We start from the raw sequence: 27915 nt of genomic DNA, 5'->3' as shown, positions 1-27915 counted from the left end.
AGCAGAGATGGGGTGGTTGTTGGGGGGGACCGAGGGGACGGGCTGGCCTGTCGTCACCACCCCATCCCAGGGCGGGGAAGGGGGTGGGCCAGCTCCTGCAAACCCCCGGGAGAACAGGCTGTTGTGGGGGGGTGGCCTGGGTCCGGAGATGGGGGGCAGTGGCGGCCACAGCAGAGACTCCAGGAGGTGACCGCCTGGTTTCCATTAGGGAGTCCTGGTCAGCAGCTTGGGCGAGACGGCAGAGTCTGGGCTGGCCATGGTAAGGTGGGGCGAGGGAGGGTCTGAGGGTGGGGCCTGCCTGCCCCCCTACCCCTACTCTGCCAACTGGCCACTGCCTCCCACCAAGACACTCCCCGAGGAGGGGATGCTCTGGTCACCATGGTGACCCTCCCTCCCCCGCAGTGGCCCAGCCTGCTGCTGCTCCTGCTGCTGCCCAGCCCTCTGCCCGTCTCTGGCATGGACGACGCTGACTTCCCCCACCTGGGGGAGAGCTCACAGCCCCTGAACCGGGCCTGTCCCTCGCGTTGCTCCTGCCCCCGAGCTGACACTGTGGACTGTGACGGCCTGGACCTTCGGGTTTTCCCGGACAACATCACCAGGGCCGCGCAGCACCTCTCCCTGCAGGTGGGGCCCAGGGAGGGGCATGGGGGCACACAGAGGTGAGGGGAGCTGGAGGGGCACCTTGGGCTGAGGAGCATGGTGGGGTAGAGGAGCCCACGTGCAAGAGGGCTGTGCAGAGCTGGGTGTGACGGAGCTTTTTCTTGGCAGGTTGGCTCTGGCAGAGCCCCAGGTGAGAGGGGTGGGCGTGGAGATGCAGGAAGTGGGTGGGGACTGAGGATGAGGGGGGTTAGGGTTAACATCTTGGCGGTTATGGCATTGTTTGGAGTCTCAGTGTGATGGGAGTTTGCAGCACGTGGGGTTGATGGTGAGGGTGATGGCACTTCTAGGGTCAATTGTGTGGGTGCTGGAGCATTTGGGGTCGATTGTGGGAGTGTTGGGGCATTTGGGGTCGATTGTGGGGGTGATGGCACATTTGGCATTGATTGTGGGGGTGTTGGGGCCAGTGGGGTCAATTGTGGGGGCTTGGGGGTTGACAGCTTGGCAGTTACAAGACTGGGTCAGGGTGATGGGGTGTTTCGGAACAACTGTGGGGTGATGGCATGGGGCTTGTTTGAGCTGACAGGGAGTTGAGAATCAGTGCTTGGGGTCACTTGGTCACGGGGTCACGGGTGTGAGCACCCCAACTCCCGCCCTGCAGAACAACCAGCTCCAGGAGCTCCCCTACAATGAGCTGTCCCGCCTCAGCGGCCTGCGAACCCTCAACCTCCACAACAACCTCATCTCCTCGGAAGGTGAGAGGGCAGAGGTTGGTGGCCCCTCTGGGGCTGTGGGACCGACAGACTCAGGTCTCCACCGCCATCCCCTTCCCCCACCCCATCTGCGGGCAGCTCTGTGGCACTTCCCAGAACTGCCCTTTGCTGAGCAGGATGGAAACTCAGGGGCTGGGGTGGGGGTTGGGGGCTGTGGCTTTTGAGTAGGGATGGAGGGAGGGGATCTGAGGGCCTGGGGAGCTTCTGTCAGTTCCCGGCCCAGAGTTGTGGGGCAGCCAGTTGGGAGCCCAGACTCCCCTTCCACCCAAGACCAGGCGCGGGGGGGGGAGTTCCTTCACTGCCCCTACTCCCCCAGGCCTGCCCGACGAGGCCTTCGAGTCCCTCACCCAGCTGCAGCACATCTACGTGGCCCAGAACAAGGTGAGTCCCCAGCCCCACCTGCAGGCGGAGACCAGCTGGGCGGGTGCAGCTTCGGTCACAAGCCCAGAGCTGGGAGCGGACTGCTCTCTGGGGCCCGGGCGGGGCCTGGGTGCACCAGGACCAGTGCAGCTGTGGGCTGTGTCCCCGCAGCTCTCGGTGGCTCCGCAGTTTCTGCCCCGGTCCCTCCGCGTCGCGGATCTGGCTGCCAACCAAGTGATGGAGATCTTTCCCCTTACCTTTGGGGAGAAGCCAGCGCTCAGGTAGCCCCTGGCCCAGCTCAGGCCCCCAAACCTCAGATATGTCTGGGTCACTCCTGGTTCTAGAAGCAATGAGGGAGTTAAGGGCACAGTGGCTCACACTTGTAATCCCAGCACTTTGGGAGGCCGAGGTGGGCGGATCATCTGGGGTCAGGAGTTCGAGAGCAGCCTGGCCAACAAGATGAAAACCCCTCTCTACTTAAAATACAAAAATTAGCCAGGCATGGTGGCACATGCCTGTAATCCCAGTCACTCAGGATTGGCTGAGGCAGGAGAATTACTTGAATCCAGGAGGTGGAGGTTGCAGTGAGCTGAGATTGGGCCACTGCACTCCAGCCTGGAGACGGAGTGAGACTGTCTAAAAACAAAACAAGGGCCGGGTGCGGTGGCTCACGCCTGTAATCCCAGCACTTTGGGAGGCCGAGGCGGGTGGATCACGAGGTCAAGAGATCGAGACCATCCTGGTCAACATGGTGAAACCCCGTCTCTACTAAAAATACAAAAAATTAGCTGGGCATGGTGGCGCGTGCCTGTAATCCCAGCTACTCAGGAGGCTGAGGCAGGAGAATTGCCTGAACCCAGGAGGCGGAGGTTGTGGTGAGCCGAGATCGCGCCATTGCACTGCAGGGTAACAAGAGCAAAACTCCGTGTCAAAAAAATAAATAAATAAAATAAAATAAAAACAAAAAAACAAAAACAAAGCGCCTTGCCCTGGAGGGCTTAAGGTGGGGCAGATCCCTAGCTTTGGCTTGGGGAGTGGGAAGAGGGCACAGGTCTACTCTGGGAGAGGAGTGAGGGGGGAGATGGTGCTGTATGGCTTGTCAGAACTCGACTGAGGCAGGGACACACACACAAACACACCTGTACACAGCCACATGAACACATGCACACATACTCATGCACACACTCATTTACAGTCACATGTACACAGACTCACACCTGCAGATACACTTTCAACCACATGCACACACTCATGCATGCACAATCACATGCACAAGCACACACGTGCACACGTACACACATGTACACACATGCACATGATTGAATATACACACTAGCACACACATGCACACACAGTCGCACACTTATGCACACACTCACACATGCACACTTCTGCACAGGCATACCCCCATACACACCCACACAATCACACGCACACAATCACATGCACACACAATCATATGCACAAGCACACATACGCACACACACTTACAATCACATACACACATGCATGTACACAATCATGCACACACACATATGCACACTTATGCACAGGCACATAGCACATTGGCATATACATACATGCACACCCACAATCACATGCACATATATGTACACACACTCCACACACTTATTACACTCACACATGCACAAGACACACACATGCACACACCTCTTCATGCAATACACACTCACCTGCACACCTACACACAATCATATGCACACACAGAATTACACTCTCACAGACTCCACACATGAAGGCGACCCTGAGCGGTGTGTGGTGCGGGTGTGGGGTGGTGGGAGGCGAGGGGCAGGCTGGTGGCCAGAGCCTGGCTCTCCTCAGGTCCGTGTACCTCCATAACAACCAGCTGAGCAACGCTGGCCTGCCCCCCGACGCCTTCCGCGGCTCCGAGGCCATCACCACCCTCAGCCTCTCCAACAATCGGCTTAGCTACCTGCCGCCCAGCCTGCCGCCCTCGCTCGAGCGGCTCCATCTACAGGTAGCCCTGCTCTAGGTCCCACCGCGGGCCACACCCCCTTTACCTGTCCCCAGGGGTCCCCTCCAGTTCCTTGCTTTCCATCCTTCCAATTGCCCCTCAGAATTCCAGCAGTGGGAGTTATCTTTCTTTGAATAACTATTGGGAATCACTTTGAGTTCAAGGCGAGCTCCTGTCACTCCCTTACTCAAAAGCCTTCTGTGGCTCCCCGTTGCCCATAGCCCAGACTCAACTCTCATTCTCTTCTCCCTTCTCCAGAACAATCTCATCTCCAAGGTGCCCCGAGGAGCCCTGAGCCGCCAGACTCAACTCCGTGAGCTCTACCTCCAGCACAACCAGCTGACCGACAGCGGCCTGGATGCCACCACCTTCAGGTTCAGGCTGGTGGGGGCAGCAGGGGCTGAGAATTTACAGTCAGAGGTCCCAACCTTGAGTGCCCCTCCCCTGGATGGCACCTAAGCCACGGCCTCATCTGGTGAATGCCTGCTGTGTGCCAGACTCAGCTGAGCACTGGGCAGGTGTCCCTGTTCTCCACCACCCAGCAGTGACATCATAACTCTCACATGCATTTGCATTTTGGACCCAGGGCTGTACCCCAGTCACCCCCATAGCTGACCCTCAGGCTGGAATCTGCCTTCAGCACCCCAAGTTTACCTCCCACTCAGCTCGCTCAACACATCCCTCGCAAGTTGAAATCTCGAGCTTAAATCTGTCTCAGGCCCACTCCCCAGCCTCCCCGGTGAGATCTATCAGGCATCAGCTGGGCGTGGTGGCTCACACCTGTAATCCCAGCACTTTGGGAGGCCGAGGCAGGTGAATCACCTTAGGTCAGGTGTTCGAGACCACCCTGTCCAATATGGTGAAACCTCATCTCTACTAAAAATACAAAAATTAACTGGGTGTGGTGATGCATGCCTGTAATCCCAGCTACTTGGGAGGCTGAGGCAGGAGAATTGCTTGAACCCCGGAAGCAGAGGTTGCAATGAGCTGAGATCACGCCACTGCACTCCAACCTGGGCAACAAAGTGAGAGGTTCCATCTAAAAAAAGAGAAAAACAGAGATCTATCAGGCATCCCACTCTGAGTGCCCCACCTGACATCGCCCCTCTCTCCTACTAGCAAGCTGCATAGCCTTGAGTACCTGGATCTCTCCCATAACCAGCTGACCACAGTGCCCGCCGGCCTGCCCCGGACCCTGGCTATCCTGCACCTGGGCCGCAACCGCATCCGGCAGGTGGAGGCGGCTCGGCTGCACGGGGCGCGCGGTCTGCGCTATTTGCTGCTGCAGCACAATCAGCTGGGGAGCTCGGGGCTGCCCGCCGGGGCTCTGCGGCCGCTGCGGGGCCTGCACACGCTGCACCTCTATGGCAACGGGCTGGACCGTGTGCCCCCGGCACTGCCCCGCCGCCTGCAAGCCCTGGTGCTGCCCCACAACCGCGTGGCCGCGCTGGGCCCCCGCGACCTGGCCGCCACGCCGGGCCTGGCGGAGCTCAACCTGGCGTATAACCGTCTGGCCAGCGCCCGTGTGCACCGCCGGGCCTTCCGCCGGTTGCGCGCCCTGCGCAGCCTCGACCTGGCCGGGAATCAGCTAACCAGGCTGCCCATGGGCCTGCCCACCGGCCTGCGCACCCTGCGGCTGCAGCGCAACCAGCTGCGGATGCTGGAGCCCGAGCCTCTGGCCCGCCTGGACCAGCTGCGGGATCTCAACCTGGCGCACAACCGGCTTCGGGTCGGTGACATCGGGCCCGGCACCTGGCATGAGCTCCAAGCCCTCCAGGTCAGGCATGGGCCGGTTAGCCACACTGACTGTCCCGAGGGCCCTTCCCTCCCCCTTCCTGCCCCACCACGTTCCAAACATTCTAGTTAGGGGGGCAAAGCAATCAGAACAAGCAAACAGCAACAGTTGGGTTAGAAGGTGATGAGGAGGCCAGGTGAGGTGGCTGATTGGGTTAGAAGGTGATGAGGAGGCCAGGTGAGGTGGCTGATTGGGTTAGAAGGTGATGAGGAGGCCGGGTGAGGTAGCTGATGCCTGTAATCCCAACACTTTGGGAAACCAAGGCAGGAGAATTGCTTTAGGCTATGGGTTTGAGACCAGCCTGGGCAATATAGCAAGACCCTATCTCTACCAAAAAGCATAGCCAAGCGTGGTGGTGCATGCCTGTAGTCCCAGCTATTCAGGAGGCTGAGGCAGGAGGATCGCTTGAGCCCAGAAGTTTGAGGCTGCAATGAGCCGTGATCGGGCCACTGCCCTCCAGACTGGGCAACAGAGCAAGACCCTGTCTCTTGAAAAAAAAAAAGTGATGAGAGGTATGGTGCGATTCAGTAACTAACTCACTGAATCAAGTGGGGACCCGTCTGTCTGTGGCTTCTGGGAAGGGCCTTGGTTTATCTCTGCAGAGGGGAGGACTTTTGGCAATCATGGGGGGGTTGGGGGGGAAAGAAGGGCCGGGCCAGTATGAAGGGGGCAGGAGGGGACTCTCAAGCTCTCAAGGAGGGAGGCTGGCTGAGCTGGGTGGCCCAGGCCTGGACTGCCATGGCACCGTCTCTGACCCCCTGCCCCAGGTGCTGGACCTCAGCCACAACGAGCTGTCCTTTGTGCCCCCGGACCTACCTGAGGCCCTAGAGGAGCTGCACTTGGAGGGCAACCGAATCAGCCACGTGGGCCCTGAGGCCTTCCTCAGCACGCCTTGCCTGCGTGCCCTCTTCCTCAGGTGCCCCAAGGGTGTTGGGGCGGGCAGAGGTGGGCAGGGGAGGACCTGGGAGGGTCATGACCACCTCTCTGTACAGGGCCAACAGGCTTCACATGATGAGCATCTCGGCTGAGGCCTTCCTGGGGCTCCCAAATCTGCGCGTGGTGGACACGGCAGGGAACCCAGAGCAGGTCCTGATCCGGTTACCTCCCACTACCCGACGTGGGCCACGGGCAGGGGGCCCTGATCCTGGAGAGGCCCAGCAGAGCAGCCCAGACTCCTGGGGCTCCGCTGGGCTATGGACTGAGGAGACGGCGCCCGCAGGGGGCCCTCTGGCTCTCCTGGGCCTCCAGGGCTGGCCAAGGCACTGAGGCATGCAGCTGGCACACTCCAGGCTTGCAGACCCACAACCTACCCCAGACCCACAGCGCAGATGGACACAGCAACAATAAAGCCAACCCCTTCCAAACAGACTTGGCACAGACTGACGCCCTTCTGGGGGGCTGTCCATGGACTCCTCCCCATGACCAGTCCAGCTGGGGAAACTGAGGTTCTGGGATGCTAAGTAAGTCTGGACTGGACCCAGCCATGTGTGACTGCACAGATGTCCAAGGCTACCCGCTGAAAAAACAGTGGGTGACAGAGGGACCCTCACATGTATCCCCCACACAGCAGGTGTAGGAGTCAAATGCACCCTTCAAGGCAGGTGTGTGGTGTGGTACCCTCCTGTAACCCCAGCTACTCAGGAGCCGAGGCAGGAGGATCACATGACCCCAGGAGGCGGAGGCCGCAGTGAGCTGACTATACCACTGCACTCCAGCCTGGGTGTCAGAGGCAAACAGGTCTCTCAAAGAAAGCACCTTTCTTTCTTTTTCTTTTTCTTTTTTTTTTGAGACGGAGTTTCACTCTTGTTACCCAGGCTGGAGTGCAATGGCGCAATCGCGGCTCACCACAACCTCCGCCTCCTGGGTTCAAGCAATTCTCCTGTCTCAGCCTCCCGAGTAGCTGGGATTACAGGCACGCACCACCGTGCCCAGCTAATTTTTGTATTTTTAGTAGAGACGGGGTTTCACCATGTTGACCAGGATGGTCTCTTGACCTTGTGATCCACCCGCCTCGGCCTCCCAAAGTGCTGGGATTACAGGCGTGAGCCACCGCGCTGGGCAGAAAGCACCTTTCATAAGCACACTGCCCAGCCTGGTTCCCTGACAGGCACCTCCCCATCCACCTCCAGGGGAACTAGAGGGCGAGCGGGAAAACCTAGCCTGGCCACTGGAGGTCCACGCAAGAAACACACAGGACAGAGCTGGGTGCAGTGTGGCCCTGGCTATTTTATTCCATGTGCTGGCCCTGGGGTACCAGCTGGGCTGGGTCAGCGCCCCAGGGAGACAGGGGGGCCCGGCCAGCCCCAGCGGCTTCTTTGGGGTTGAGGCTGGGGAGGGAAAGGAATTAAAGTGCTTGCAGGGGCCCTTGGGGCTTGGTCCCAGCCACCCTCCCTGCTCTGGGGCAGGCCAGAGGGCGGACACCCCTGGGCTGTGCAAACAGGACTCTCTGGGGCCCACCCAGGCCTGGGTGAGGGGCACGCGCTGGCTGGTGGGCATCCTTCCCGACCCCTGCAGCCACAGAGGCTCTGGCTGGGCTGGGGGCCCGGAAGAGGGGTGAGTCCAGAGCCGATTGTCTGCTGATTGTCTGCGTGTCTGGTTCGTGGCTGCCGGCTCTTCCCGGTGCCGGGGCCCGCTGCCCGCTTTCTGGGGGCCCGCTGCCCGCTTTCTGGGGGCCGCCTGCCTCCTGGGCTTCTCACCTGCGGAGCCGCTGCAGCTGGGGGAGAGGCCACTGGGGTCAGGCGGGTGGCCACGACCACAGTGAGCCCCCAGCCACCCCCATCTCCTGAGCTGCTCACCTCACTCTCCACCAGATTCCGCCTGTAGAGCGCCTCCTTTGCGGCCTCCTGTGGGGGATGGGTGTTCAGCAGGTGGTCCCTGCAGGCCCCGCCCTGCCTGCCACCCAGCGCCCACCCAGCTCTCGCCCAGCTCACCCTGCTGCCATCATTGCCCAGGCGCCGGGCGGCCTCCGTGTAGAACTGCAGCTGCCGCTCCAGCTGGGCTACGTATTCTGAGAATGCTGAGGGGTTAGGGTGGGGCCTTGCTGCCCCCAACCCTCCCGGACTGTGCCCAACCCCGAGCCCCCCCATCAGGTGCCCTTCCCCCAGCAGCTGCCAATCCCAAGCCCCCTCCCACCAGGTGCCAATCCCAAGCCCCTCCCCACCAGGTACCCATCCCCAAGCCCCTCTCCTACCAGATACCCATCTCTAAGCCCCTCCCCCACCCGATGCCCATCCTTGAGCCTCTCCCCCACCTGATGCCTATCCCCAAGCCCTTCCCCCACAAGGTGCCCATTTCCAAGCCCCTTACCCACCAGATGCCCATCTCAGAACCCCTACCCCGTCGGATGCCCATGCCCCCCTGCTCCAGCTGTGCCCTCTGCCACTGGCTGCGTTGCATGATGTCCTGGTACTGCTGGGCCACTTCTGGGGGCACTGGCCGCCGCGCCTGCCTGAGGGCCAGGATCTGGAAGATACAGAGGGGCCTGTGAGGATCCTTCCTGGGCCTGCAGACTCCCCGGTCCTGCCCCATGGAGCCCGGTAGGATGGATACCCACCTTCCGCTCTAGACGCTCTTGGTCAAAGGCCAGCACACTGAGGCTATGCAGGGGCCTGGTTGATCTAAGGGGTGGAGGAAGGATAAGGGGCTGCAGAGATTCCCCCTGCCCAACCCTGTTAATTCAAAAGATGCACTGGGGATATGGTGGGAGGTAGGCAAGACCCACCCCGGTGTTGCTGATCCCAAAACCTAGTGGGGATGATGGCTGCACACCCAGGAAACTATGACACCTAGTGGTCAGGGAGGGCTTCCTGGAGGAGGTAACAGCCAAGTTGGGATCCAAAGAAGGAATTAGAGGTGGGCAGAGGAGCAGAGAGCAAGGATATGGGTAGGGGTGCTTAGGGGACTGGAACCCATAGAAGTCCAGAGGCCAGTGAAAGTCCAGAGGCCATGAACCACAGGAGGAGTGGGGAGAGAGAAGCCTGGATATATTGACAATGGTCAGATCACAAAAGGTCTTTAAGATCAAACCAAGGGGTTTAAACTGGATCCTCTGGAAAAGGGGTGCTAGGAAAGGTTTTAAAGCAGGGGAGGGACATGGTCCAATTTGTGCCTAGTGGGAATCTGTCTATGTGAGACTGAGAGGAAGAGGGTGTTCCCTCCAGCATGCCCTGGCCCAGATACCTACCTGTTCCCTGGCTCCCTTGAAGGGGCAGGAATAGGAGGGGCCTTCCCTTTGGGCCCAGCAACCTGCTTCAGAGGAGAGAACCAGTCATATGAGTCCTGGGCCTTTGAACCAAGCTTCCCTCCCTGAGGCTGCTGATGGAGGGGAAGGGGTCTCACTGTTGGCACAGCTGCTGGCACGGGGTCAATGACCAGCCACCTCTCTGTCGTCGTCTCCAACTGCTGGGCTGTCAGTGGCTCCCGAATCCGGACCATCACCTCCAGTCGCCCCCCTGTGGGCCGGCGACCATCCAGGACCTGGGTGGCAGTAAGGAGAAACTTACCCTGCTTCCTGTTGGAAGCAGGAAGCAGGAAGAGGCCCAGGGCCAGGAACAGGGAGAACAAGAATTGTTTCTAAAATATGAGCCCATGGTATGGCTGAAATGCCAGCTGATTGTAATGGAGTGGGGTGCTGAAAGTATTTAGGACTGGGCAGTAGGAAGGTCTGAGACTCTGAGGGGAGGGGCTGGGTCAACAGAGGGGGCTATTGGTTGGGGGCTCAAGGCAGGCAGCATGTGAATAATGTTACTGAGTAGCATGGCCATACTGGAGCATGCAGATGAATGTCCAGCTCTCACCTCAAGGATCTCCCGGACCTCACACGCTGTCTCCAGTGCATCCAGCTTCAGCTGGGCTGTCCCCAGCACCCGGTCATTCTTGAACAGCCCCCTGTGTGTATGTGTGTATAGGGGGGACAGGATGGTTGGTTGAGTGGAGCTCCCCTTGCCTGGAGCCCACCCAGCAGCTATGGCTCTCTCTAGCTCACCCCTTGTGAACCACTTCAAACTTGATGCCTTTGGTCTGGATGGCTCTTCGGAAGCCACGGTGGCTGCGGTTGATGCAGAGTTTGAACTGCTCCTTGAACTCTGCAGGGGGAAGCAGGGAGAGGGGGTTGGGTGGGGTCAGGCCATGGTCTTCTGTCCCTTCTGCTGCAAGGGAGTAGGGGTAGGGTTCTTCCAGCCGAGGCTCACCAGGGGAATCTGTGTTCTTGATCACACTGGTCTTGTCTTTCTGAGCTTCTTCCTATGACCAGAGAAGAGGCAGGAAATCTCAGGGGCCTGGGACTTGGCTTTGGCTTACTGAGGGCTGCAGCCCTGTCCCCTTAGCTCCCCACGTACCACGTTGGGATAGGGGAAGTCAAATCGAACAAAGACATCCAGATCACCAGGGGACAATCCTGTGGGCAAAACAAGGGTCAGAGCTGGGCAGAGAGGGGGTCCCCATAACCCTGACCCCTACCTACAGCCCCCTCACCTGGGGGTGTGGGCAAGTTGATGCCCTTCACGATGAAGAGGAGCATGTCGTTGCTGCTGAGGTCAGGGAAGATCCTTCCAGGCGGGCAGGCAGGCAGGTGGGCAGGGAAACAGGCACCTCAGTCCCACTGCCCGCCTGCCTTCTCTTCCCCCAGTGGGGGCAGGGAACAAACCCTATCCTGGCCTTTGGGGGTGTCTCAGCTCCTGGGCTCATTTTAGAATCAGACTAGAGTTCTCTGTTCAGGTCAGCAATGGATCACTTTTGGCCCTTTCATCAGTCTGTGCATATTTATTTGGTACCTACCATGTGCTAGGTACCCTAGCTGCTGGGTGACATTCCCTTCACTCAATAGTTCTTGAGTCCTACTAAGCACCAGTCTGTGCCCTAGCTGCTGGGAGATCTTCCCTTCATTTCCCAATATTTCTTGTATATCTTGAGTACCTACTACGTGCCAGCCAGTAGGTCCTTCATATATATATATATATATAATTTTTTTTTTTTGAGACAGAGTTTTGCTCTTGTTACCCAGGCTGGAGTGCTATGGCATGATCTCGGCTCACCGCAACCTCCACCTCCTGGGTTCAGGCAATTCTCCTGCCTCAGCCTCCTGAGTAGCTGGGATCACAGGCATGCACCACCATGCCCAGCTAATTTTTTGTAATTTTAGTAGAGACAGGGTTTCACCATGTTGGCCAGGATGGTCTCGATCTCTTGACCTTGTGATCCACCCGCCTCGGCCTCCCAAAGTGCTGGGATTACAGGTGTAAGTCACCGCGCCTGGCCCTATATGTATATATTTTTTGAGACAGAGTCTTGCTCTGTCACTCACGCTGGCATGCAATGGCGCGACCTCAGCTCACTGCAAATTCCGCCTCCCAGGTTCAAGAGAGTCTCCTGCCTCAGCCTCCAGAGCAGCTGGGATTACAGGTGCCCACCATCACACCTGGCTAAGTTTTGTATTTTTAGTAGAGATGGGGTTTTACCATATTAGCCAGGCTGGTCTCGAACTCCCGACCTCAAAATACTCTGCCCGCCTTGGCCTCCCAGCCTGGCCTCACTTAATATTTTTTGAGTCCTACTAAAGCATCGGTCAGTGCCCTAGTTGCTGGGGGACCTTCTGTTCATTTCACAGTATTTCTTGAGTACCTACTATGTGCCAGCCAGTACCCTAGCTGCTAGGGATCTAGAAGTAAACAAGAAATACCCCAACCCTGTGCTTGACGTAGCTGAGTGGACAGATGAGCGTAAGTACATAAATAGAGAAACAATAAAAACCTCAGCAGAGAGGGAGAGTGAAGTGTGCTCAGAGGGGACTGACTGGATAGACGGGGGGGGGGGCTCTCAGAGGGAAGGTGATGTCGTAGGTGACTCTAGATGTCGAGGGAGCTGCCACATGGAGACCTGGGGAAGAGGGTGGGGGCAGAGGAAAGAGCTGGTGCCGAGGCTGGGGGTAGGAACACACCTGGTTTGTAGGAGGGACCAAAGAGAGTCCCGTGTGGCCAGAGCTGAGTGAAGTGGGGACAGCAGGCAGAGGAGGTGACAGGGAGCCAGGCTGTGTGGAGACGGGGGAGGCAGAGTAAGGGGTGTGGGTTATCCCAGGGGCAGCGAGGAACCACTGGAGGGCCAGTGGCTGCGCCTAACCTCGTTTAGAAAGTGGAGAAAATGGCCAGGTGGGGTGGCTCACACCTGTAATCCCAGCACTTAGGGAGGCCGAGACGGGTGGATCATGAGGTCAGGAGATGGAGACCATCCTGGTTAACATGGTGAAACCCTGTCTCTACTAAAAATACAAAAGATTAGCCGGGCATTGTGGCACGTGCTCGTAATCCCAGCTACTCAGGAGGCTGAGGCAGGAGAATTGCTTGAACCCAAGAGGTGGAGCTTGCAATGAGCTGAGATCACACCCCTGCACTCCAGCCTGGTGCCGGGCGACAGAGCAAGACTCTGTCTCAAAGAAACAAACAAACAAAACAGTGGAGAAAAGGATCCCTACTCCTGGAGGCACAGGAAGACTGAAGAGTAGCAAGACCAACCCCACCAAAGCCGTAACTCACCTCTGGTCCGCCACGGACTCACCCAGGCCCTGGGACAAGATACACTTTTGCACTCTCTAAATCCCTCTCAAATGTGTCACTGTGACTGTACCCTCGCCACCCTTCACTTGTACCTCATGCCTGCCCCAGGGCCTTTGCAGGCTCTGTGCTCTTACGCCCATCCAAACTTTCCTCCAGGTGTAAAACTTGTGCTGGCTTCCGGGGAGCACAAAGCACACCCCCACCTCCAAAGGGCTGTCAGGGCCACATGGTGGGGCGTAGATCAGGAGCCTTACTTGATGACGCTGAAGGTCCTTTGCTCAAAGCGGGCGGTGGGCGTGGGGAGTCCCCGGGCAAAGGCTTGCTTCAGAATGTCCATGCTCCGCTTACAGTCCTCTGCCAACTTCTCAAACCTGCCGGTGGGAGGGCCTGCTCATGTCCCTGGCCCTGGGGTGGGTGGCTGGGGGTGCACATGTCCGGCACAGGGTGGGGCACTTACTTGGTGGTTTCAGTGATGTTGCCCAGGTGGGTGAATTGGTTTGAGTGGTTCAGGCACATCTGGGGGAACCGAAAGCAGTGAGGCAAGAGAAGGGAGGAGAGGGAGGAAGGAGAGGGGAAGGAGGAGAGGGGAGGGAGGATACACCCCTGGGGGATGGGCTGGGGGCTTCCCCCTCACCTCATGCTGCTGCCGTATCAGCTTGGTGAGTTCACCATAGCGCCGGGTGGCCTCCTGAGACAGACCCGGGCCGGGCCGCTGGACCAGGGCAAAGTCATCCTTGTTGATGGGGGCAGGAGGCACCTGGGGAGGACGAGGCTGGTGGCAGGGGGCAGGGGGACAAGCAGAACCACCTAGGGCTCTGCAGAAATGTCGTCCTTCCTTGACAGGGGGAATTCCCCAACCGCGGCTCTGTCATCCTTCCCTAGTCTTTCTTTTTTATTGAGATAGAGTCTCACTCTGTTGCCCAGGCTGGAGTGCAGTGGCGAGACCTTGGCTCACAGCAACCTCTGCCTCCCAGGTTCAAGGGATTCTCCTGTCTCAGCCTCCCGAGTAGCTGGAAGTACAGGCACCTGCTACCACACCTGACTAATTTTTGTATTTTTAGTAGAGACATGGTTTCACTATGTTGGCCAGACTCGTCTTGAAAACTCCTGATCTCAAGTGATCCGCCCGCCTCGGCCTCCCTAATTGCTGGGATTATAGACATGGAAGACCACACCCAGCCCCTGTTCTTTCTTCTTGATCTTTCCATTGTCCCACTTAACAAGAGCATCCTTCAGTCACCCCAGAAATCATGTATGGTGCCGGGTGCAGTGGCTCACATCTATAATCCCAGCACTTTGGGAGGCTGAAGTGGGTGGATTGCTTGAGCTCCAGAGTTCGAGAAGTCATGTATGGAGCCCCTACTGTGCACCAGAGATGAGGAAGAGACACCAAAATCCCTGCCCTCGTGGGGCTGACATTCTCTTTGGGGAGATGGGCAATAATCAGAAGAAATAAGTAAATCATATGAGAGTAGAAGTGGACACATGCCACAGGGAGGCACAGAGTTGGGAGGAGGAGCAGAGGAATCTGGGCGACAGGGAGGGATTTTACACAGGCAGGTAGGGTAGGCCTCCTGGAGATGGCGATGTCGGAGCAGAGACCTAACAAGGGGAGAGAGTGAGCCACATAGGTGTCTGTGGGAAAAGCTTTCAGGCAGAGGGAACTGCATGTGCAAAGGCCCTGAGGTTGCAGAGTGACTGGTGTTTGAGGCTACCAGACAGCAAGGGTAAGAGTGATTGAGGGGTGAGTGAAAGAGACCAGACAGGCTGGGCACAGAGGCGCACGCCTGTAATCCTAGCACTTTGGGAGGTTGAGGCAGGCGGACTGCCTGAGGTCAGGAGTTCAAGACCAGCCTGGCCAACACAGTGAAACCCCATCTCTACTAAAAATACAAAAATTAGCCAGGTGCGATGGCACACATCTGTGCTCCCAGCTACTCTGAAGTCTGAGGCAGGAGAATTGCTTGAACCTGGGAGGCAGAGGTTGCAGTGAGCTGAGATTGCGCCATTGCACTCCAGCCTGGGCGATGGAGTGAGACCCTGTCTCAAGACAAAACAAAACAAGAGACCAGGAAAGGGAGGTGATGGGGCAGATGGTAAGGGATAAGGGACTGTATTTATTTATGTGTTTCTTGTGGTCTCTCAATTAGCTATCCACTCCATGACAGTGGGTCTCACTGTGTTTCCCAGTCTGGTTTTGAACTCCTGGCCTCAAGTGATCCTCCCACCTGAGCCTCCCAAGTAGCTGGAATTACAGGTGTGAGCCACCGTGTCCAGAGTGCGGATCTTGTCTTTTTTGCTCAAGGCTATGTCTTCAGTGCCCAGCAAAGACTACATGTCCCAGGCTCCCCTGAGGCTAAACGAAGCCCTGTGACTTAGTTTGGGCCAATGGGAGGCAAGCAAAGTGATGTCACTTCCTTGAACTGGGTGCCCAGTTCAAGCTCCACACTTTTCCTATAATGGGTATTACTCTATCACATGAGGAATCCTGGCTGTGTTTCTTTGAGGTAGGGGTCACCATCTCCACTTCCCCAAGGAGAAAAATGATGTTCAGAGAGAAAGAAATGGTCCCACCCAAAGTGGTAAAATCTAAGTGTCTCCCCAAATCTGATCCCATTCCCTTCCCTAGTAATGGAGCTCCAGCTGATCACACTGTGTGCCAACAAGAGACTACATGTCCCAGGCTCCTCTGCAGCTAAATATGGCCATGTGACTTAGTTCTGGGCAAAAGGAGGCAAGTAGTAGTGATGTCACTTCCTTTAAAGGGGACTACTATCTCTGCCTCTTTCTCTAGTCCTCCCTGCAGGATCCACTTGGATCATGTGGACCAGGATGACCCCTTAGGGTGCACCAAAGCAATAAGATGGACGGAACTCAGGCCCTGGAGGACCTTCCATTGCAGAGCCCAGACTGCCCTGAGTGGTACAGGCAAGAAACATAATAAATGTCTGTCTCATTTCAGCCACTGTCTTGGGAGGACTATTTGTTACAGCAGCTGGATCCTGACTGATACACTTCAGTTCGCATGGCTGCTAAGAGGCAGGAGCCTGACCAGTGGTGGATGCCCAGGCAGTTCCCACAGGCCTGGAGGGTTCACCTTGGTGATGTCCACAGGTAGACCGTTGCGGGAGGCCTCCAGCATAGGCTCCAGTCCCTTGGCCTGGCGTAGGTGCATCTTGGCGCCCTCCACATCATTTTTCTGCTTGGCTCGCAGCGCGGCCTGCAGGAGCTGCTTCTTGCGGCCCTCTAGGAAGGCCAGCTGCTGCTGGGCTGTGGGCATAGGAGCTGCTACAGGTGCTGCTCAAGCCACAGCCAGGCAACAGACAGCTGGGACAGGGAGGGGGTGCCTACCTCTGGTGGATGTGCCTTTGGGGGGTGCTTTGGCTGCTGGGGCTGATCCCGACTGGGGAGCCCTTGAGGCTGGGGCTTTGGGCTGGGCTGTGGGGGCCACAGGGCCGTTCTGCTGCGGAGGAAGGAACAGAGAGGATGTCAGACACTTCCTAGCACCTGTGATGAGTGCAGTCCCCAAAGATTAGGGTCTGACGCTGACAACAGTGGTCACTTAGTGGGATCCCAGGACTTTGCTTTGGGGCCACGCCCCTGCCTCATTCAAAGTCCCTGGCCCCAAACACCTTTTTTTTTTTCTTTTGAGACACAGTCTCGCTCTATTGCCCAGGCTGGAGTCCAGTGGCCTGATCTTGGCTCACTGCAACCTCCGCCTCCCAGTTCAGACAATTCTCACCAAACAAATACCTGTTTTTTATTTTATTTTATTTTTTAATTTTCTTAGAGACAAGGTCTTGCTCTGTCACCCAGGCTAGAGTACAGTGGCACAACCATGGCTCACTGCAGCCTTGAACTCCTGAGTTCAGGCAATCCTCCCGCCTCAGCCTCCGAAGTAGCAGGGACTACAGGTGAGTGCCACCATGCCTGGCTAATTAAAAAAATTTTTTTTGTAGAGACAGGTGTTTCACTATGTGGCCCAGGCTGGTCTCAAACTCCTGGCCTCAAGCAGTCCTCCTACCCTGGCTTCCCAAAGTGCTGAGACTACAGGTGTGAGCCACTGTGCCCGGCCCCAACCCTCACACCTTCTTAGGTGCCTCATCCTCTTCATCCTCTGGGCCTTCATCCTGGTTGGCCAGCTTCATGGCAGTTTCCAGGACGCCCACCAGACTCTGCTGGGTGGGCTTGGTGGCCTCCAGGCCCTGGATGGGGGGAAAGCCTGGGAGGCCGGTTGAGGCCTGGTTATTGTGTGGTCAGGATGGAGACCTACCCACGCCATTTTGGTGGAGATACAGATTCCTCCCCCACCTACAGAGTCTTGGACCTTTATTTTTTATTTCTTAAAATTGTTTTTGATTTTTAGAGACAGGATCTTGCTCTGTTGCCCAGGCTGGTGTACATAGTGGGACTACAGGTGTGTACCACCACACCTGGCTAATGTTTAAACTTCATGTAGCCACAGGGTCTCGCCATGTTGCCCAAGATGGTCTTGAACTCCTGGCCTCAAGTGATGCTCCCCACTCAGCATCCCAAAGTGCTGGGATTACAGGTAGGAACCGCTGCGTCCAGCCGGTTTGCCAATGTCTATGTTGCAAACACTTACGTCATGTCCAATGTCAAGTTCCCAATTGATTAACAAGTTTACAAACCCCCTGAATTATGTTGCATTCAGCTCCCTGAGCCTGTGCCATGGGGAGTAATAGCATCTGCCCAAGCTCAGAGGCTAGAGGAACAGTTGTTGGGGGGCACACCTCCCGGGGGCGGGGCCTATCTGGGGGCAGGGCCTATGGGGGGGCGGGGCCTACCTGGGGGTACGGGCAATTCAGCAACATCCACAGCTCGGCCAGCCTTGTGAGCCCTGATGGCATCTTGGTATTGCTGCGAGGGCCACAGGTGTTAGGGCTTCCCGCGGAAGAGCTCCAGGGCTGCCCCCTTGCCCCACCACCCCCAGTCCCCAGGGCACCTTGACGATGCGCTCGTGCATTCGCGCTTTCCGCTGGTCCCCCTTGCTCCTGGCCTGGGCTGCAGCCACCTGATACCGCTCCATCCGCTGCTCCAGCGCCTCCAGCAGGGTCCTCGGGGGTGGGGGGACCTCTAGGCCGGAGAGGGGAGCAAAGTTAAGAGTCAAGGGACAGGTAGACAGTCTGGCTCCAGCCTGCCCCCCACCCCAGAGGGTCCCTGAACCTACCTGGTGTGGAGGGCGCTGTAGCGGGAGTCGGAGGCTGTGACGGTGGTGACGGTGGATCTGGGGGCAGCTGGTCTGGGGACAGAGAGGTCCAGGCCAATGAGGGGCTTGCTTGCTGCACCCCCAACAAGCTGGTCTGGCCTGAGGGTGGTCTCTGGGCCTGACTTCAGCATCAAGGAGAACTTAGTGTATGCCTGAAACCATCCCAGACAGTGGGCATGGCAGGGTCCTCACCGGGTGGAGGGGGCAGGCAGGAGAGGTCCACGGGCTCTCCCCGGCTCAGGGCCTCCAAGACAGCATCAAAGCTCTGGGAGAAGGAAGAGATTAGAAGCGGAGGTGCAGTTGGGGAGCCCCCCTGCCCTGCCATGTCACGGAAGACTTCCAGCCCCCTCCCTTCCCTTTGCACCACCTTGCTTAATCCTTTTCCAACACGTGCCCATTTCACAGAGGGGGTAAACCGAGGCTCGAAGACTTATAGCAAACTATCACTAGGGAACGACCAAGCTAGGATGAAAATTTGGGTCAGCCTGACCCAGCAAACCAGGTGCTTTCACATGGGGCCATGTGGGAAGCATCCTGCCCCGTCCCTCCAGTCCTGTTTGTCCGGCTGGACGCACCTTTGCCACGCGGAAGTGTCTGGTGGCGGCAGCGGTATCTCCCTGCTGCTTGGCATGGAGCGCAGCCAGCTTGTACTCGTGCTGGCGGCTCTGCAACTGGGCCAGAGGGCCTGGGCTGCAGGGACCTGGAGGAGGGAACAAGGTACAGGAAGCCTGCAGGGCCTGGGCCAAGTTCACCGTGCAAACCATTTATTATTTATTTATTTAATGTAATTATTTTTCCTTTTTTGAGAAGGAGTCTCGCTCTGCCGCCCGGGCTGGAGTGCAGTGGCGCGATCTTGGCTCACTGCAACCTTCCGCCTCCTGGGTTCAAGTGATTCTCCTGCCTCAGCCTCCTGAGTAGCTGGGATTCCAGGTACCCGCCACTATGCCTGGCTAATTTTTGTATTTTTAGTAGAGATGGGGTTTCACTATCTTGGTCAGGCTGGTCTTGAACTCCTGACCTCGTGATCCACCACCTGCCTCAGCCTCCCAAAGTGCTGGGATTACAGGCATGAGCCACCATGCCCGACTCACTTTTTAAATATATCCTGGGACTCAGTTTTAGCAGTTGGGAATTTTGAGTCTTCTCTTATTTCCATCCACGTCCCCCACAGAATTTTATGCTAACATGACATAGCTGTGTGTTTGAAAGTCTTTTTTGCCTCCTCTATTGTATATTTATACAACCGAAATACATTCATTCAGTCCGTTGGCAAAGTTGCGAAGCCCAGTATTCAGTGCTTTTTAAACAGTGTTAGTTATAGTTTCAAATAATGTGCTCAATATGTTTTCTGGGGAAGTATCTCAAAATTTAAAGTTATACATGCAATTCTGAGTATAAAATAACACAGCATAATGAAGACACCACCAGTGCCTACAAAATCTGGAAACACCCGTAAAATAGCACACAGTATCCTTTTCTCATTCTAACAACTGGACCCATTGCTTTCAACTTGGGCTACTTCCCCGAGCATTTGAAGGCTGAAGGGACACACCTTTGACATTGTATTGGTTTTATTTCCTGTGATCATAAATCTTTCAGTGGTAAAAACAATGTGTTTTTCCAGGTTGAATTATTATTGCAATTATTATTACTGGCATGGATTTGGGCAAAACCTACATCAAATTTATTTTTGTTTGAATTTTTTTTGGAGACAGGGTCTCATTCTGTCGCCCAGGCTAGAGGGCAGTGGCACACTCACAGCTCAGTGCAGCCTCAACCTTCCAGGCTCAAGCGATTCTCCTGCCTCAGCCTCCCAAGTAACTGGGACTACAGGCATGCACCACGATGCCTGGCTAATTTTTAATTTTTTGTAGAGATGTGGGTTTTTTTGTACAGAGTGCTAGAATTGTAAGTGTGAGCCGCCACACCCGGCTGAGCTTTTTGGTTTTGTTTGTTTGCTTGTTGAGACAGTCTCACTCTCTTGTCCAGGCTGGAGGGCAGTGGCGCAATCTTGGCTCACTGCAACCTCCGCGTCCCGGTTCAAGCGATTCTCCTACCTCAGCAACCCGAGTAGCTTGGAGTACCAGCATGCACGACCACGCCCAGCTACTTTTTAAATTTTTAGTAGACACAGGGTTTCACCATGTTGGCCAGGACTGGTCTTGAACTCCTGGCCTCACGTGATCCACCTGCCTCGGCCTCCCAAAGTGCTGGGATTACAGGCGTGAGCCACCACATGGAGACCCTTCTAAGCTTTTTGATAGTTTTTATATACCAAGAGTAAAATTCTGCCAGAAATGGACCTCTTGCTGACATAATTGGAGCTGATATAATTGGACAGAGTGAGATTCCATCTCAAAAAAAAAAAAACCAAAAAACCTCTCTGGGTATCTGTGTCCTGCTTGGGAAGCATTCATGAACTCCAGGGGCATGAGGACCCCAAGACTGAAGATGTTACAGATATCTCACAATCAGGGCACAGCCTGCACCCCCTAGAGTGGCATCCTGCTGGACGGCCCACGCAGATCCCACATCAGCCCGGCCCTGCCCACCACCTACCTGGGGGCAACTGGGGCTGAGCCGAGCCTGGAGATGAGGCTGGGGCGGAGGGAGGAGGTCCCTCCAGGGTGACCCTGGGCTCCAGGGCTGACACAATTCCAGGAGCCAGCTGGGTGGGTGCAGGGCTGTAGCTAGATGTGGACGCCGGGCCTCTGCCTATGGCCACTGGCGGTGGGATGTCTGCTTCATCGATGGCATTGCCCTTCTGGATGGAGGCCAGCAGGTTTTCCAGTGTCTGAGACAAGGTGTGAGTATTGGTTTGGGAGAAGCCAAGAGCTTGGTGTGGGGATCGGGATGGCAGGGATCCCTGTACCCTGTCCTCTGCCCACTCACTTTCAGTCCCCGGTCATAGCGCCGCATCTTGGCGCTGTCTCCGGCTTGCCTGGCGCTTTCAATTGCTGTCTGATAGAGTGCCAGCCTCTCCTGTAAGGTGGCCTCCAGCCCCGGATGGGGAGCCTCAGGCTTCGGCTGTGGGAGGGGCAGGGGCACAGTCTGGGTGATGACCCCACTTGGGATGCCCCCATCAACCCCTTCTGTGCTAACAGTCAGCCACATGTCACCCCTGAACCAGCCTCCCTGCCCCAGTGAGGCAGAAATCATAGACCGCATTTCCCAGTGGAGGGAATGGGGTTTCAGAAGCATCCTATTACCGCCTGATGTTAGTCACGTGGCCATGAAGGACAAGAGTGAGCTGGGTGCAGTGGCTCATGCCTGTAATCCCAGCACTTTAAGAGGTCAAGGTGGGTGGATCACTTGAGGTCAGGACCAGCCTGACCAACATGGCAAAACCCCATCTCTACCAAAAAATACAAAAATTAGCCAGGTGTGGTGGCGCACAGCTGTAGTCCCAGCTGCTCTGGAGGCTGAGGTGGGAGGATTGCTTGAACCTGGGAGGCAGAGGTTGCGGTGAGCTGAGATGTCACCACTGCACTCCAGTCTCCATGACAGAGCAAGACTCCGTCTTGTAAAAAAAACGGTAGGCCTTGAGCCCTGGGCTGTCCGTTCAGTTATGGTTCAAGGGAGTGGGGCCACCTGAACTGTACCTGGGCCACAGGAGGCGGGGTCTCTGAAGCCTTCTGCTCCTCTCCAAGGACCTCATTTAGCTCCGCCTGCAGGGACACATGGCCGGGAGCAGGACATGAGGGCCTGCTGGATGGGGGCAACGGGATAAGAGCCCCCGCTCTGCCCTCAGTACTTACTATCAGGTCATCGTCAGCCTCTAAGTCGTCCTCGTCTGTCCCCTCCTCCTCCTCCTCGTCCGGGTCTCTCATACACAGGCTGGCCATCTTCTCAATGGCCTCCATTGGCAGGGGACCTGGCGGCAGGGAGATGCCCCAGATGGGCCAGGGTCATCCATCAAGAGCCCCCGTTTCCCATCCCGGACAAGCTAGGTGATTCCACCTCTCGCCGACCTCCCCAGTTCATTTCTTCCTTCTTCAGCCTCAGGTCTGGGGCCTGGCTACCTGAATCCAAAACCCAGCTCTGCAGGCCGCGCATGGTGGCTCATGCCTGTAATCCCAGAACTTTGGGAGGCCTAGGTGGAAAGATCACTGGAAGAGGAGTTCAAGACCAGCCTGGCCAACATGGTGAAACCCAGTCTTTACTAAAAATACAAAAATTAACCAGGCGTGGTGGCATGTACCCTGCTGCTGGAGACGCTGAGGCAGGAGAATCGCTCGAACCCAGGAGGCGGAGGTTGCAGTGATCTGAGATCGCGCCACTGCTGCACTCCAGCCAGGGCAACAGAGCGAGACTTTGTCTCAAAAAAAAACGAACAAAAGGCCAGGTGTGGTGGCTCGCGTCTATAATCCCAGCACTTTGGGAGGCCGAGGTGGGTAGATCAGGAGTTCGAGACCATCTGGCCAACATGTGAAACCCGTCTCTACTAAAAATGCAAAAGTTAGCTGGGCATGGTGGCACATGCCTGTAATCCCAGCTACTTGGAAGGCTGAGGCAAGAGAATCACTTGAACCCAGGAGGCAGAGGTTGCAGTGAACCAAGATCGTGCCACTGCACTCCAGCCTGGCAACAGAGCGAGACACTGTCTCAAAAAAACAAAAACAACACACACACACACACACACACGACAAAAAAACAACAAATCCAGCTCTGCAACTTTCTTGCTGTGAGACCTTGGGCAAGTCACTTCACCTCTCTGGGCCTCAGTTTCTCCCTCTGTGACACGGTGATAAAAACAGTTCCTCCTTCATAGGGAAGTTGGAGCACAGAAGGGCAATGGAGCTCTTAGAACAGCACATTGCCGGTATCTTGTTATTATTTAAGTTGTATCCTCTAAAGTGGCCTTGAAGACTAAATTAGTGGCTACGGGGCTGTTGCTCCTAGGGGAAATTTCAGCTTAGGTTCCTATGAGCCTCCGGTCATAACCTTTTGCTGGAAACAGGATCCTGCTCTGTCACCCAGGATGGAGTGTGGTGACCCGATCAGAGCTCACTGCAGCCTCAAACTCTTGGCCTCAAGTGATCTTCCTGCCTAAACCTCCCAAGTAGCAGGGACTATAGGTATGTGCCACCACACTCAGCTCTGGTCACAACATTGTTTTTTGAGATGGAGTTTCGCTCTTGTTGCCCAGGCAGAAGTGCAATGGTGCAATCTCAGCTCACCGCAACCTCTGACTCCCAGGTTCAAGCAATTCTTGTGCCTCAGCCTCCTGAGTAGCTTGGATTGCAGGCATGCGCCACCACACCTGGCTAATTTCGTATTTTTAGTCGAGATGGGGTTTCTCCATGTTGGTCAGACTGGTCTCGAACTCCTGACCTCAGGTGATCCACCTGCCTCAGCCTCCCAAAGTGCTGGGATTACAGGCGTGAGCCACCCAGCCCGGCTTGGTCACAACATTTTAATCAACTGATGAATACACAACCTTGCTCTGCATGTTTCTGTTTGAAGACAACTTACTGAATCTATATCGTTAATTCATTAACTTGGAATTCACAGCCAACAGCACAGTGATTCATGCCTGAATGAAGCTTCTCTTTTTGTTTTCTAGAGATGGGATCTTGCTCTGTGGCTCAGGCTGGAGTGCAGTGGCACAGTCTCCACTCACTGCAACTTCTGCCTCCTGGATTCAAGCGATTCTCCTGCCTCAGCCTCCAGAGTAGCTGGGATTACAGGCGTTCACCACCAAGCCCAGCTAATTTTTATATTTTTAGTAAAGACAGGGTTTCGCCATGTTGGCCAGGCTGGTCTTGAACTCCTGGCTTCAAGTGATCCCCCCACCTTGGCCTCCCAAAGTGCTGGGATTACAGATGTTTGCCACCAAACCTGGATAACTTTTGTATTTTTAGTAGAGACAGGGTTTCGCCATGTTGGCCAGGCTGATCTTGAACTCCTGGCCTCAAGGGATCTGCCTGCCTTTGCCTCCCAACATGCTGGGATTACAGGTGTGAGCCACTGCACCTCGCTGACATGAGCTTATTACGTGACAGAGGCCCCAGGTGAAATATGGACTCCAGAAGATTAACTCCTATAACATAGTGATTATCCCAATTCTACAGATGGTGAAACTGAGGGCAACGCACGTGATGTGACTCATCCAGTCACATGGCTAGTAAGTGACATGGAGCTGGGGTTCCAACTCTCAGTGTGGGCCCAGAGTTGATCTTGACCCTCTTCCCCAGACTGTGGGCTCCAGAAGAACAGGGGTCCTTCTCTGTCATCTTTCTCCTACCTACCCAGTGCCCCCAGTTCTGTGCCCAAGCCACTTGCAGGAGATGAGAAAATGTTCCAAGGGTGTGTTAACCATCTCACCTTTGCCTTTGAGCTTCTCCAGGGCTGGGGGCTGGCCCCCGACCAAGGCCAAGAACTCGGCCTCCAGTTCTTCATCATTAACTCCGTCCTCAGGGATCATCAGGCCATCTGGGGAGAGGTCAACCAGCAGGCCCAGCTAGGGGGACAGCAAGGGTTCAGTTAGACCTTGGGATGGATTCAGCCATGACCCAGAGTCCCATAGGGAGGAAGGAACCAAGGTCTCCTGGGGAAAGCTGTTTCCCTGTCGAGAGCCAGGAGGCTGGAATAGGCCCAGAACAGGTGTTCCAAGACAGGCCAGGCTCTCTGGCACAGTTCAACCCGGGGCAGGGGGCAAGAGACCCAGCTCCCTGCTCCGAATCCACACTTATGATGTGCTGCTGGGCTAAGTTCAGTGGGAAAAACGGGCCCCTGGGTGCACGCAGTGGCTCATGCCTGTAATCCCAGCACTATGGGAGGCCAGGGTAGGAGGATGGCTTGTGTCTGGGAGTTCCAGACCAGCCTGGGCAATGCAGTGAGCCCCCATCTCTACAAAAATTTTTTTAAAAATTAGCTGGCAGTGGTGGTGTGTGCCTGTGGTCCCAGCTCCTCGGGAGGCTGAGGCAGGAGGATCATTTGAGCCTGGGGAGATCAAGGCTGCGGTGAGCCATGATTGCGCTGCTGCACTAGGCCTGGACAAGAGAGTGAGGCCCTACTGAAAGAAAGGAAAGAAAGAAAGAGGGCGGGTTGGAGGGAGGGAGGGAGAGAAGCAGGCCCCACAGTTTGCCCAAAGCAAAGCTGCTCCGTACAGTTGGGCTTTTCTTTCTGCTGAGGAGCAGAGGGGGCGGTGTGGGAAGGTCGGAGCTTCAAGAGCGATGAGAAGCCCTGGCGGCCAGGCGCGGTGGCTCACTCCAGTCATCCCAGCACTTTGGGAAGCTGAGTCGGGTGGGTCACCTGAGGTCAGGAGTTTGAGACCAGCCTGGCCAACAAGGCAAAACCCCATCTCTACTAAAAATACAAAAATTAGCTGGGCATGGTGGCGGGCGTCTGCAACCCTACCTACTCAGGAAGCTGAGGCAGAAGAATTGCTTGAACCTGGGAGGTGGAGGTTGCAGTGAGCTGAGATCACACTACTGAACTCTAGCCTGGGTGTCAGAGCAAGATTCTGTCTTCGAAAAAAAAAAAAAAAGCAATTAGAAGCCCTGATGGACAGGGCCGGGCACGGTGGCTCATGCCTGTAATCCCAGTATTTTGAGAGGCTGAGGTGGGCGGATCACCTGAGGTCAGCAGTTTGAGACCAGCCTGGCCGACATGGTGAAACACAAAAATAAGCCAGTTGTGGCAGCACATGCCTTTAATCCCAGCTACTCGGGAGGCTGAGGCAGAAGAATTGCTTGAACACAGGAAGTGGAGGTTGCACTAAGCCAAGATTGAGCCACTGCACTCCAGCCTGGGCAGCAGAGCAAGACTCCATCTCAAAAAAAAAACGGAGGCCTGACGACAATGTAGAGTTGGAAGTGGGGCCTTTTCCTATCTTGGTTAATGACCAATCATGATGTGATAACATTGTGTTTAACTATATGAAACTGCCTTTCCTGTAGGTAGAAAATGGCCAAATATTGGCAGTTATGTATGGCTCTACCAACTACTAATAATGATAATAGTCACATTTATTGAATGTTATGTGCTAGCACTTTCCATAAACTATCTCTATGAATCTTCACAATTGTTCTGTAAGGTAGGGTCTCTTGGAGGTCTCCATTTTTTACTATTTATTTATTTATTCTGGGAAGGAGTCTCGCTCTGTCACCCAGGCTGGAATACAGTGGTGCGATCTCAGCTCACTGCAAACTCCGCCTCCTGAGTGCAAGCGATTCTCCCACCTCAGCCTCCCAAGTAGCTGGGTTTACAGGTGCCCGCCACCATGCCCAGTTAATTTTTGTATTTTTAGTAGAGATGGGGTTTCACCATGTTGGTTGGCCAGGCTGGTCTCGGACTTCTGACCTCAGGTGATCTGCCTGCTGTGGCCTCCCAAAGTGCTGGGATTACAGGCCTGAGACACTGCACCCGGCCTCCATTTTTAATTTTTATTTTAGAGAAAGAGTCTTGTTCTGTCACCCAGGCTGGAGTACAAGTAGTGGGATCACAGTTCACTGTGGTCTTGAACTCCTGGGCTCAAGCGATCGTCCCTTCTTAGCCTCCCAAGTACCTAGGACTACAGGCAAATGCCACCATGCACAGCTAAAATTTTTTCTTTTTTGTTGAGATGGGGGAATCTCACTTTTGCCCAGGCTGGTCTTGAACTCTGGCCCCAAGTGAGTCTCCTGCCTCCGCCTCTGCTACTGAAGTGCTGGGATTACAGAGGTCTCCATTTTACAGATGAGAAAGCTGAGGCTCAGAGCTGTGAAGTCAAGGGTCCAATATGCAGAGGCCAGGAGGGAACTTTAGGTCAGCCAGACTAATAATCTGAACAGCAAGCTATGTCCCGGGCTCCTTCCATCAAAAATGAGAAAAATCAAACTTCCTGATGCCCAGGGCAGAGGAGTTAGGAAAGGGAGAAGGGGCCCAGCCACAGTGCCATGAGCTTATGCCTGCAGTCCTGGATTTGAGCTTAGCTCTGGCCAAACTGATAATCCCTATGACCTTGGGCAGATATCTTCACGTCTCTGAGTCTCAAAGTCCTCATCTGTATAATGGAATAAAAAGAGTCTGACAGGGCCCGACTGATGCAAGGCTTCGATGTGCCAAGTCCGAGGACTGCCCCTCCCTGAGTGGAGCTGCTGCGGCAACAGGTGGGCCCGAACCCGGGGCGGAGCCCCAGAAGCTGGGGAGCCAAGGCCTGTAGGCCACACTTGTGGGGGGCGGTGGTTGGAGTCTCACTTGGGACGGGCGGGGACCGGGGCTCACCTGGGGGGCGGAGATCGTGCTTCCCCGCGGGGTGGGGCCCTTCCCTGAGCGTCTGTATCAGAGGTGGGGAGGGATCCTCAGGTCGGGCCGTGGGGTGCAGACTCACCTGGCGGGCGGCCGCGGCGCCTCTGCCCGGGGGTCCCGGGGGTCCTTTCCTCTTGTGCATCTTCCAGGCTGGATGCCCGGACCACCGGCCCCTAAGCCCGGCCTTGCTCTGCCTCCTTCCCCGGGCCCTGTAGCCGCGCACGTGCCCTTCCTGAGTCCTGCACCCCTCGTCAGCGCCCCGCGGCCGTCGATCCCGAGCCCTCGCCTCCCTGCTTGGCCGCCGCACTTCCGCCTCGGGCCTAGGGCGCCGCAGCACCGGAGCGGGGCCACCGGACTCGCCGGGTCCACCGCGTCGAAACTAC

The 27915-nt window shown here is 56.1% G+C and overlaps 2 protein-coding genes across 11 annotated transcripts; one reads left to right on the top strand and one right to left on the bottom strand.

Moving 5' to 3' along the window:
* The first annotated feature begins 49 nt into the window (after positions 1 to 49).
* On the top strand, positions 50 to 6889 carry PODNL1 (podocan like 1). The gene is made up of 10 exons (XM_035287506.3): positions 50 to 259; positions 403 to 624; positions 1259 to 1352; positions 1687 to 1751; positions 1902 to 2011; positions 3573 to 3729; positions 3985 to 4100; positions 4846 to 5503; positions 6289 to 6437; positions 6514 to 6889. The coding sequence occupies exons 1-10, from the start codon at positions 257 to 259 to the stop codon at positions 6785 to 6787; spliced, it is 1848 nt and encodes a 615-aa protein (XP_035143397.1). The 5' UTR covers positions 50 to 256; the 3' UTR covers positions 6788 to 6889.
* An 838-nt stretch (positions 6890 to 7727) lies between these two features.
* Positions 7728 to 27915, bottom strand: CC2D1A (coiled-coil and C2 domain containing 1A). 10 transcript variants are annotated; one of them, XM_078360729.1, is made up of 31 exons: positions 27615 to 27915; positions 24626 to 24761; positions 22057 to 22172; positions 21901 to 21966; positions 21191 to 21325; positions 20858 to 21092; positions 18874 to 18998; positions 18491 to 18563; positions 18260 to 18331; positions 18035 to 18165; positions 17877 to 17949; positions 17157 to 17290; positions 16420 to 16531; positions 16166 to 16338; positions 13703 to 13825; positions 13526 to 13584; positions 13323 to 13439; positions 12456 to 12545; positions 10994 to 11067; positions 10858 to 10916; positions 10711 to 10762; positions 10506 to 10605; positions 10318 to 10408; positions 9860 to 9997; positions 9705 to 9769; positions 9075 to 9138; positions 8857 to 8983; positions 8452 to 8528; positions 8317 to 8364; positions 8218 to 8234; positions 7728 to 7848 (listed from the first exon to the last, which is right to left on the bottom strand). In XM_078360729.1, exons 1-31 carry the CDS (start codon positions 27672 to 27674, stop codon positions 7749 to 7751), a joined length of 3042 nt encoding a protein of 1013 aa, XP_078216855.1. In that variant the 5' UTR covers positions 27675 to 27915; the 3' UTR covers positions 7728 to 7748. The 10 variants fall into 10 exon arrangements, with proteins under 10 accessions (XP_078216855.1, XP_078216857.1, XP_078216856.1 ...); XM_078360731.1 differs by having other exon boundaries at positions 9705 to 9766; XM_078360730.1 differs by having other exon boundaries at positions 16420 to 16528.

This window comes from Callithrix jacchus, chromosome 22 (genome assembly GCF_049354715.1).
Source record: "Callithrix jacchus isolate 240 chromosome 22, calJac240_pri, whole genome shotgun sequence".
Classification (NCBI taxonomy): Eukaryota; Metazoa; Chordata; class Mammalia; order Primates; family Cebidae; genus Callithrix; species Callithrix jacchus.
This window is presented reverse-complemented; position numbering and strand designations above follow the sequence as displayed.